This window comes from Sinocyclocheilus anshuiensis, unplaced genomic scaffold (assembly GCF_001515605.1).
Source record: "Sinocyclocheilus anshuiensis isolate Anshui unplaced genomic scaffold, SAMN03320099.WGS_v1.1 scaffold1217, whole genome shotgun sequence".
In the NCBI taxonomy this organism is placed as follows: Eukaryota; Metazoa; Chordata; class Actinopteri; order Cypriniformes; family Cyprinidae; genus Sinocyclocheilus; species Sinocyclocheilus anshuiensis.
The window spans coordinates 50,858-61,289 of NW_015552619.1; the positions used below are offsets into that span (position 1 = coordinate 50,858).

Below are 10,432 nucleotides of genomic sequence, written 5' to 3' on the forward strand. Positions count from 1 at the left end.
GAAATTTTTAACCCAAAAGTTGGGTTAGTCCATATTTGACCCAAAGTTGGGTTGAAACAACCCAGCATTTTGTAGAGGGTACTGTAAGTATTATAATAGACTATTCAAGGAGGCACTTTCTTTCAATATATGTTTTAGATTCTTTTGATATGAAACCGCATTTTGCTTTCCTGTGTTCATGGAGATTTTATTCTTTGTCTGGTTAAAAAATGACTGACAAAGGAAGAATATGATGGGTTCCTAAAATGATCTGAAGAGAAAAAGCTAGCTGCATTGTTTTTAGCGCTGATAGCATTTGCTGTTCCACAGCTGATTCAGTGGAGGATGCAGAGAAATGGCTGACAGGACTGGAATTACTCAGACAAGAAACACTGGTGGCTCACACACCAGATATTATAGAGAGGTACACACACACACAGACACACACACACACACACACACACGTCTGGTTTGCTATCCTTGTGGGGACTCTCCATAGGCATAATGGTTTTTCTACTGTACAGATCGTATATTCTATTGCCCTACACCAACCCTACACCTAAACCTACCCCTTACAGGAAACTTTCTGCATTTTTAGATTTTCAAAAAACTTCATTCTGTGTGATTTATTAGCTTGTTTACCCGTGGGGACCTCAATTTAGGTCCCCACCGTGACACGAGTCCCCATGAGTCTGTGTGTATTCAGGTTTAAGTCCCCACCAGAATAGAAAAACAGGTACACACACACACACACTGTGTACCTTGTGTATCCATAAACTGTAACACAAATCATGTGTTTGTTTCATTCTCTGTTTTTCCCTCTATTGTAGTTGGCTGAGGAAGCAGATGTACTCGGTTGATCAAACAAAGAAAAACAGGTTCTCCTCTTTCTCTTTCACCTTCATCTCAACCAGTCTCACTTTTGTTTCTGTCTCACCTCGTTATTGCTCCTTTTCTCTCTCTCACAGCATCACCCTGAAAGAGCTCAAGTCTCTTTTGCCACTGATGAACTTTAAAGTACCAGGTGGACGTTTTTTGAAGGACAGAATTGGGGTATGAATGACACATTGAATACACATTATCTTGACGGAAGTATATGCTTTGCATCATATGGAAAACTTTATGGCAGCTGAGTGGGAACATTTCCTCTCCTAAAGTTTTGCAGATGATGATCTGTGTTTTACATTTTTTTCTTGTTTTAAGACGTGTAGTAAATGGCTCTAATCACTCTGAAAGTGTCAACTTTATATTTTAAGATGGTGGGAGCAAAGAAAGAAGTTCTGGATTTTGAGCAATTTCACAAATTCTACAATCTATTGATGTTTGAAAACCAAAAGATGGTAAGTGTGCAGTTTAGTTGTGCTGAATAAAATGCGCTTTATATACACTGCCGTTCAAAAGTTTAAGTTTGGGATCAGTAAGATTATTTTAAGATGCATAAAGTCTAGTTAAAATAGTAATTTGTCAATTATATTGCCATTTTAACTGTAATACATATTTTTTTCAGCATTCTTTGATGAATAGGAAGTTCAGTAGGAAGGAACAGGATTGTAAAATGTAAAAGTCTTTACTTTTCTAGCATCATCTATAGTGTATGTTGTTTGTCATTTTGTCAGATTCTAGATGAGTTTAAAAAGGAGTCGTGTGCTTTCATCATGGGGTAAGAAACGGCCAAACATTATTTTGATCGAAGCAGTTCTTTAAATGTGTGTCATGCTAATGTTCTCATTCTTATTGAGCGTTTGGTATGTTTTTCTCTGCAGTAACGGCGATCAGCCTATTCAACTCTGCGATTTTCAAAGATTCCTTTTATTTCATCAAAGAGTAAGACTTTTTGCTCATCCATTCATCTGATCATATATATACTGTCTATACCAGTCAAATATATCTATTTCATTTAAATACGATTTCAAACAAACAAATACTGTGAATTTATTTCATAGGAGACTTGGGCCAACAATCTGAATCAAGTCCGAGAGCTTATGACCATCTTCATCGATGACACCATGAGGAAGACCAATGATCCAGCCTTTACCGTTGAAGAGGTACAGGTTATAGAGATCTGTTTACTGTATGTTTACTTTAAGTGATGTGTTTCGAGAGCTTTCTTTCTGTCTTTCTAGTTCCTCAGTTTTCTCTTCTCCAAAGAGAACTCGATTTGGGATGAGAAGTTCTCTGAGATTTGTCCACTGGACATGAACAATCCTCTGTCACACTACTGGATCAACTCTTCTCACAACACGTCAGTGCTGCAGTTCTTCATGCTCTTAACACACATGCAGCAGCTTCTGCTCTTCATGATGAACGTCCTGTGCTACTTCATGTGTTTTGCTTTTTTTCACAGATATTTGACTGGAGATCAAATGCGCAGTGAGTCCTCAACAGAAGCTTATGTGCGCTGCCTGAGGCTGGGCTGCCGCTGTATTGAGTGTCAGTGAACCATACCCTCATTTTTTTATAAATATTTTTTAATACTCTTTTAAAGGAATGCATGTCCTTTTCTACTTCATTTTATGCATTGATATTGCAGTGACAAATTGTTCTGAAATCAATGGGAGTCAGTCTGATGACCTGAATGTTTCTTTTTTCCAATGCAGTGGACTGCTGGAATGGTCCAGAAGAACCTGTCATATACCATGGACGGACCATGACCTCCAAGATAAAGTTTAAGGATGTGGTGAAGGCCATCAATGATCATGCTTTTGCAACGTCTGAGTTAGTCATTAACAACACATACATTCACACATTTATTTGTGAGGTTTTGTAAAATAAATTTCGCCTAACAGAGGGAACGTCACTCTGTTAGGCGAAATTAATTTTACAAAACCTTTCAAGAACATAGCAGGGTCATAATCCGTCCCAAAATTAAAATAAAAAAGCTGTTATATTTTGCATAAAAAAGAAAATCAAACCTATTTTCGGAACACATTATTAATTATTATATATAATATAATTATTATATAATTAATTATTAATACACGGAATATATTATTTTGTATTATTACCTCTAAATTTGCATTACTGCCACATGAAAAAATAATAATGAACAATGATATATTATTTTAAATGTAAAATGTTATACAGCATGGATGATATTTGTTGTACTACCTTTAATTCATGGTAATTGAATTTTTTTCAGATTCACTGAGAATATTTGTAATTTGCAACAAAATCTCAAAAGTAAAACATCTGGATACATTACGAGAATAAGAATTTTGGGTTAAAATGTGCCTATTTATAATGAGAATACTGTCATAATCCATAAAAATCTAAATGGTCCTTAAAATAGCTTTCATTGTTTTATGCAAAATTTAATTTCTTGTTTTTTTGTTTTGATTTTGAGATTAAATGTGACCTGTACATGTTTTTTTTTTTATTTCTTCACTTTGTCTACTTTTTTTTGTTATACTTGTATAAGTAATTTTTAAAATCAAAATAATTAAAAATGAAATTGATGCATCTGGAAATGTGTAGTATTTTGAACTATGTTTATGAACATGTCACTGTTGGCAGGTATCCTGTGGTGCTGTCTATAGAAGAACACTGTGACGTCAAGCAACAGAAAATGATGGCTCAGGTGTTCAAAGATGTTTTCCAAGACAAGCTCCTGACTGAGCTGCTGGAACCAGAAGCGGAACAACTGCCGTCACCAACCCAACTGAAGGGCAAGATCATCATCAAGGTAGAAAAGCTTCACTGGAAAATCCTGCAATGTCTTTGATTTTACAGTGCAATCCAAAGCCATGCAATCTCACTTTTTCATGCAGCACAAGAAACTGAATATTGATGAGACCTTTAGTAAAAAGGACCTACGGAAAGGAGATAAGCAGGGAGAGCTCTCCATCTGGGATCCAATCGATGAGGTGCCAAAGTCCAGTGAACATTGTCACGGCTTGTGTGATTGTTTCACCTTATTCCAGTTTCCTTACTTGATTATGATTGTAATTTCTGTGTGACTGTCTCCATGTTCAGAGATGGTACAAGCACTACTGCGTGATCGGGAATAAGACATTGTATTATGCTGAGGAGAATGAACTAGAGGAGGATGTTGGAAAGGTGAATCACTGAGACTCTATTTTAGAATGAGATTCACTTGGAAAATGCCAAAAATTAAGGGCATTAACTAATTCAAATATATCACCTCTCCTCAGTCATCTCAGGGTGGTACAGAGCTTCATCAGTCAGAGTCCTGGTTTCACGGGCGGATGTCAGAGGGCAGACAGACAGCCGAGAGACTGCTGCAGGAATATTGTGCAGATTCGGGTGGAGTTGACGGGACATTTCTGGTGCGGGAGAGTGACACCTTCATCAATGATTGCACCCTCTCATTCTGGTAATGTAGGCCTGCTCTTATACTCTTCAGAGGGGGAGTAGGGATGGTTTTCCATTTCGTTTTTTCTCTCTATTTTATTTATTGTCTTTAATTTAGTCTTTTCAAATGGAAGAAATAGGGGAAAAGCAGAATATGCCGTTTATATGGGTCAGTCTTGCTATACAGTACATTTTCATGTCTTGTCAAACTGTATATGTTTTATTATATTGAATAATATAGAATGAATCTGGCGATTGTTAAAGATTGAAATCAAAATCATATTAGTGACATTACTTATTTATGCAATTAGTACTGTTACTTAGTAACATTTAGCACAATTTCACAATTAAGTGAACGTGGGGTACATTTTTAATAATTTTACTACTTAATTTGAGTGGTTCAAATTAAAAAATGTTCCTGTGGCAAAAAGTTTTTTTCTTAAAGACATTTTTCTTAACCACAGGAGGATTGACATAATATTTGATGGGGGAAAACAATGGATTAAATTCATTTTAAAAATATTCCATCCTATCTGTTTAAAAATACAGAAATCAGTATGATAATATAAACATTTCAAAGATTAAAAAAAAAATGCATATGGATATGCTAATTTAAATAAGTCATATATTTCAGTAATTTCTACTCTATTAATTTTATTTGAGCTTGTCCCTGTGGTAAACATTTTTTTCTTAATTTGTGATATGACATTATCACACAGGAAGTGACATAATATTGGGTGGGCAACACAACAATACAAACATCATTACATTTTAGCATTGAATTTGATTCATTCTTTTTTATTAAAAAAAAGATGTATGATAATATCAAATATGACTATCAAAATTTCAAAGATGTATGAATAAAATATCACAATTAACGTCAAGTTGACACTCTCTTGTAAGTGAACTGCCTTTTAAATGTAATTCAATTAAAATTATATTAATATAATTGAATTTATATAATTAGATTTAAATAAGTTATGTATTACTGTAGTTTCTACCATATTGATTTAGCTACTTTAGTTTAAACAATTCCCGTTTGTATAAAGTTTTTTTTTTTTTTTTAAAATTATTTTTTATAAAAAAAAATATGTATGATAATATCAAGTATGACTATCAAAATTTCAAAGATGGATGAATAAAATATCACAATTAACGTCAAGTTGACACTCTGTTGTAAGTGAACTGCCTTTTAAATGTAATTCAATTAAAATTATATTAATATAATTGAATTTATATAATTAGATTTAAATAAGTTATGTATTACTGTAGTTTCTACCATATTGATTTAGCTACTTTAGTTTAAACAATTCCCGTTTGTATAAAGTTTTTTTTTTTTTTTAATAATGACATCATCCTTCAGTTTTGTAAATAATCAAGTCATAAATAATACATTTCCATGCCTGAGGTCAACTAGCTTCTGAAAGAAATACCATTTCATAGAAATAATTTCATTACAATACATTTTTATAGGTTTCAGAGAGTGCTGCTTAACAAGAATGGTCCATATGATTTATGTTAATATATATATTTATGTATTTTTTTCATCACAAATGCACGGAAATGCACATTTAAATAAATTCGCAGTGTGGTCCTTACAGGCGCAGTGGACGAGTTCAACATTGTCGAATCCGTTCCTGCTTAGAAGGAGGCCACACTGTCTATTTCCTCACAGACAACCTGCACTTCCCCAGTGTGTACGCGCTTATCCAGTATTACAGAGACAACCTTCTCCGCTGTCAGGATTTTAACCTGCGCCTCACTGAATTAGTGCCTCAACCAGACCAGCACCTGCTAGAAGGGTAAGTCAATACTTGCCACACACAAACAAACTTTATGGTGTTTACCACATCCCGGCCAGCAGGGCTGTAGAAAACCACATAGACAGCTTCTTTTAACGCTCACGAGCATCTGCAGACACACCGTAGATGTGAAACTGTGGTTTTCTTGTCTTCAGTTGGTTTTACAGTAACTTGAGTCGGGGAGAGGCGGAGGACTATCTCATGAGGATCCCTCGAGATGGAGCCTTCCTCATCAGACAGAGAGAAGATACAGACTCTTATGCCATCACCTTCAGGTGCTACTCTTTGTTTTTTTTCTCCTCATTACACTGACAAAAGTCTGGAGTAGAAACAATTTTCACTCAGGAATTTTGAATCCAAATAAATTAAAAAGAAACGTCAAGGAAAACATTGAATTAAATGTGAAATTTTGAAGTAGAAAACTTGTATTTTCTTGTAAAACATACTCCAGTCATCTTTGTTTTGTTTACAGTATCCTTTTTTACAGTGTAACAGTGCTTGCTGAGATTGCTTTTTAAAACATAACCTATAGTAATAAACTCAAATGCTCAAGTTCTCCGTCTACATCATATTTTGAATCATGTGGTTTGTTGAGGAGAGATGTGCTATATGTTTTATAAGTGATTGAACCTATGGTTTTCATCTGGTAGATGAAAAAACAGACAAAAAATGATGATGTGGATCATGGGATGGTTCCTGAAGCATTTATTATTTTGATAAAGAGAAAAAATTGTGTGTGTATTTTATGTGCTGAAACTCAAATGTGAAAGGTCATGTTTCATCTAAACATCAACATTTGTGAGATTTATTTTACCTGAACAGATTTAAGTTTAAACGATATCTGTTTTTTGCCACTGCATTGCACTGTCAATGATTTGTGAATTTAAGATGGAAATTAAATGTTCTTATGCACATTTCTTAATGGGAGATTTGTGGTATTTTATTTAGATATATAGATATATATTTAGTTACACACACACTCACACACACACACACACGCCTGAAGACTCACAATAGCTTGTTGGTGGTGGTGGTGTTTTTGTTATTTAATGTAATAATGATTGTAATTCATAGAGTTTATTTTTTTTATGGGTGCTGAAACAGAGGTGAAGGGATTGTGAAGCACTGTCGGATACACAAAGAGGGATCTATGTACGTGCTGGGCACCTCCAGCGAATTTGAGAGCCTGCTGGAATTGGTGGACTATTTCCGAAAGAAACCACTGTATCGAAAGATCAAATTGCGCTACCCGGTCACACCAGAACTTGTGGAACGCTTCAGTTCGGTAAGTAATAAAGCAACATAAAAATAATTATATTTCAGGGCAGAGCAGACAAGATACTTCTTTTCTAGAGTTCACTTAAAACATTGTCAACTGCGGGCTGTACTGAACACTGTGCTATGATTGTACAAAAGTTTGTCTTTGTGTGCAGCATCTGTACACACTCTTCAAAGTGAACAAGGGCATGTGCACCTCTTCCTTTGCTAAGGCCACAGTTTGCATGTTACACTTGCATGCTTTCATCTCTAGTAGCTCTGTTGGTCTCTTCTCCTTTTTTCAATCAAAGTTCAGGCCAAAGGTTCTGATTTAGCAGAAGTATAATATGCACTAAAGTGCCATTGTATGATATAAATGTTTAGTAAGACACATACTACTAAAACATAATTATTTTTCTTTTTATTTAGAATTTCTTTCACTTCCTGAGGCTATGCTAATGTATTTTTGCCCTCTTTCTGTGGCTAGTATTACACGTTTATGCATCCTCCCACCACAAAGCACATTTTCCCCAGTGTCACAGCCTGAAAGAGTGACTAACCTAAATAAGGACCTTAATTGCTCAATTGTTCGAACATGATGTCTGATTAATGTATTTTTTAAATTTTTTATTTCATTTTACACCACTAATTTTAAAAGAAGCATCTTATGTGAACCACGACTGCATTTGATCAAAAACACAATAGCTGTTTTCTAAATCTAAATGTATAGATTTTGCTTGTTTTAAGTCTAATGTGCAGGGGAGAAAAGTCTAAGAAATGTTTTATGTCTTTTCAGATAACCATATCTGCTTCACTTTATGATTCTAAACAGTACGTGGAGGCCAACGAGATAGAGCCGTCTCTGGTAAGCACTTTGAAGAGCAAACACAGTGCCTGCGTGTTAGCATGCGCAAGAGGTCATCTCGTGTGGGCTGGGGAGGAAGTGGTGGCGCTGGCTATCTCTTTCTCTCACGTAGGAAACTGATCGCCTCGAAAGAGGAAATGCAGCCTGGCTAAACGAGCAATGTCATGTTTAGTGTGTATGCCATATATGCTTCATGTTTCTAGCTCGAATGTAATTCACAAATTCCCTTTAAAGAAAATGTATCTTAGTCTTCACACTCTTTGAACCACTGAAGGCTTGTGTGGGTTGCCTCAGGGCTGTTGCAGATTTGTAACAAGATTGAACTCATTTTGATGTGTTGCAGCCCCATAGCACGGTGAAGGCCCTCTATGACTATAGGGCCATGCGGTCGGATGAGCTCACTTTTTATAAGGGCACTTTGATCCATAATGTGACTAAGGAGGCAAATGGATGGTGAGATTCTTTGCAAATGTGTAGATAATAAGCAATAATAGCTATTTACCCTTGCAAAAAAAAAAAAAAAAGCTGTGGTGGTGTCATGGTATACAGTGAGAGCATCAAATGATAATACTGAAAGATTACCATATAAAGTTACCTCAGTATTTACATAGCACTTCAAGGTACACTACTGATCAGGAGTTTGGGGTCAGTAAGGTTTTTAATGTATTTTGTACATCAATTTGATGAAAAATACAGTAAAAAAATGGGAATGTTGTGAAATATTGTTACAATTTAAAGATCTTACTGAGGTCATATCATTCTCTTATTACACTATAAGGAATTACAAAAACCACGGGGTGATTTTAATTGCTTAAATTTTGATAAACCAACATGTAATTTCCCCATCTATCTGCTGATCCCAACAGGTGGAAAGGAGACTATGGTGGAAAACTGCAGAAATATTTCCCTTCAAATTATGTAGAAGAAGTTGCAGATGCATCTGAGGCCAATTACCAAGTAAAGAATATAACAAATGTGTATATTTGACATTTGAATATCTATATTCAAAACATAGAATGTCTTTAAGATTAGATGTTCTCTTTCAGGGCGATGAGGAAAATCCATTAGGCAACTTATGTAAAGGAATAATGGACATCTCGAAGTGTACTGTCGGTAAGATTATTTATCTTCTGAGTCACCTGAACTCCAGTACATTACATGTTTTAATAATGGTATTTTGCACTCATTTCGCCGTTTCCAGTGCGTTCAGCCAAATACGGCAGGCCTGTGGTGGTGACGCTGCAGGATAAGGAGAATAAAGCGATGCCGTTTGATTTGGCCACTGAGACCACCGAGGAGCTGTACGAGTGGTATCAGGTGGCCTGGGACATCACACAGAGAGAGGAAAACCGAGAGTTTGAGGTCTGTCTCACACGCTTAGACTGTTGACTTGTCCTAAATAGGGCAAACTGGGGCTAGTTGTCACAACAGCGAAGTTCTCACAAGGTTTTGAGTCACTCGTCCTGTAAATATAGTTGAAGCCAGACTTCAGTGGGTGTTTAAATGCTAGGTGTAGCCCTAGATTTAACCATTGACATTTTAAGTATACAGTGAAGTATTTCAAGTATAATGTTGGGGTGGTGTTTATAAATATTTACAATATTGCAGAAAAAAAAGCGAAAGGAGGTTGAGGATAGAGAAGAGGTGGCCAGCGAGATGTCTGAACTGGTCGTTTACTGCCTGCCTCGCAGCAAAGACAAAGACCGCTTTGGTATGACTAATATAATAATAAATATGAATTTATACTACCGTTCAAAAACGAAATGAATACTTTTATTCACCAAGGATGCATTAAACTGATCAAAAGTGACAGAAAAGACATTAAAATAATTTTTCAAATAAATACTGTTCTTTTGAACTTTATTTTCATCAAAGAATCCTCAAAATACTATAACAGTTTGCACAAAAATATTAAGCAGCACAACTGTTTTCAACATTGTTGAAAAACGATGATAAGAAATAAGTAATTTCTGCTAAAAATTCAGCTTTGCTATCATATATCAAATATATTAAAATGATTAAAATATATTTAAAAAACATTAAAAACAATTATTTTAAATTGTAATAATATTTCATAATATTATTGTTTTTCTGTATTTTTGACCAAATATTTGCAGCCTTGGTGAGTACAGGTGCATCTCAATAAATTAAAATGTCGTGGAAAAGTTAATTTATTTCAGTAATTCAACTCAAATTGTGAAACTCGTGTATTAAATAA

General features: G+C 35.1%; 1 protein-coding gene across 1 annotated transcript in view; it reads left to right on the plus strand.

The window, feature by feature from the left end:
* The window catches only part of plcg2 (phospholipase C, gamma 2), an 18,728-nt gene that overhangs the window by 5,129 nt on the left and 3,167 nt on the right, over positions 1 to 10,432 (plus strand). The window contains exons 4-26 of the mRNA XM_016457437.1: positions 310 to 403; positions 810 to 857; positions 948 to 1,032; positions 1,236 to 1,319; positions 1,596 to 1,639; positions 1,743 to 1,803; positions 1,923 to 2,024; positions 2,103 to 2,221; positions 2,324 to 2,409; positions 2,577 to 2,694; positions 3,493 to 3,661; positions 3,747 to 3,842; positions 3,952 to 4,035; positions 4,131 to 4,312; positions 5,892 to 6,092; positions 6,248 to 6,367; positions 7,197 to 7,377; positions 8,146 to 8,214; positions 8,558 to 8,667; positions 9,081 to 9,171; positions 9,261 to 9,327; positions 9,416 to 9,576; positions 9,823 to 9,925. Of these exons, the coding sequence (XP_016312923.1) occupies positions 310 to 403; positions 810 to 857; positions 948 to 1,032; positions 1,236 to 1,319; positions 1,596 to 1,639; positions 1,743 to 1,803; positions 1,923 to 2,024; positions 2,103 to 2,221; positions 2,324 to 2,409; positions 2,577 to 2,694; positions 3,493 to 3,661; positions 3,747 to 3,842; positions 3,952 to 4,035; positions 4,131 to 4,312; positions 5,892 to 6,092; positions 6,248 to 6,367; positions 7,197 to 7,377; positions 8,146 to 8,214; positions 8,558 to 8,667; positions 9,081 to 9,171; positions 9,261 to 9,327; positions 9,416 to 9,576; positions 9,823 to 9,925 (2,475 nt within the window). The remainder of the gene's footprint in view (positions 1 to 309; positions 404 to 809; positions 858 to 947; positions 1,033 to 1,235; positions 1,320 to 1,595; positions 1,640 to 1,742; positions 1,804 to 1,922; positions 2,025 to 2,102; positions 2,222 to 2,323; positions 2,410 to 2,576; positions 2,695 to 3,492; positions 3,662 to 3,746; positions 3,843 to 3,951; positions 4,036 to 4,130; positions 4,313 to 5,891; positions 6,093 to 6,247; positions 6,368 to 7,196; positions 7,378 to 8,145; positions 8,215 to 8,557; positions 8,668 to 9,080; positions 9,172 to 9,260; positions 9,328 to 9,415; positions 9,577 to 9,822; positions 9,926 to 10,432) is intronic.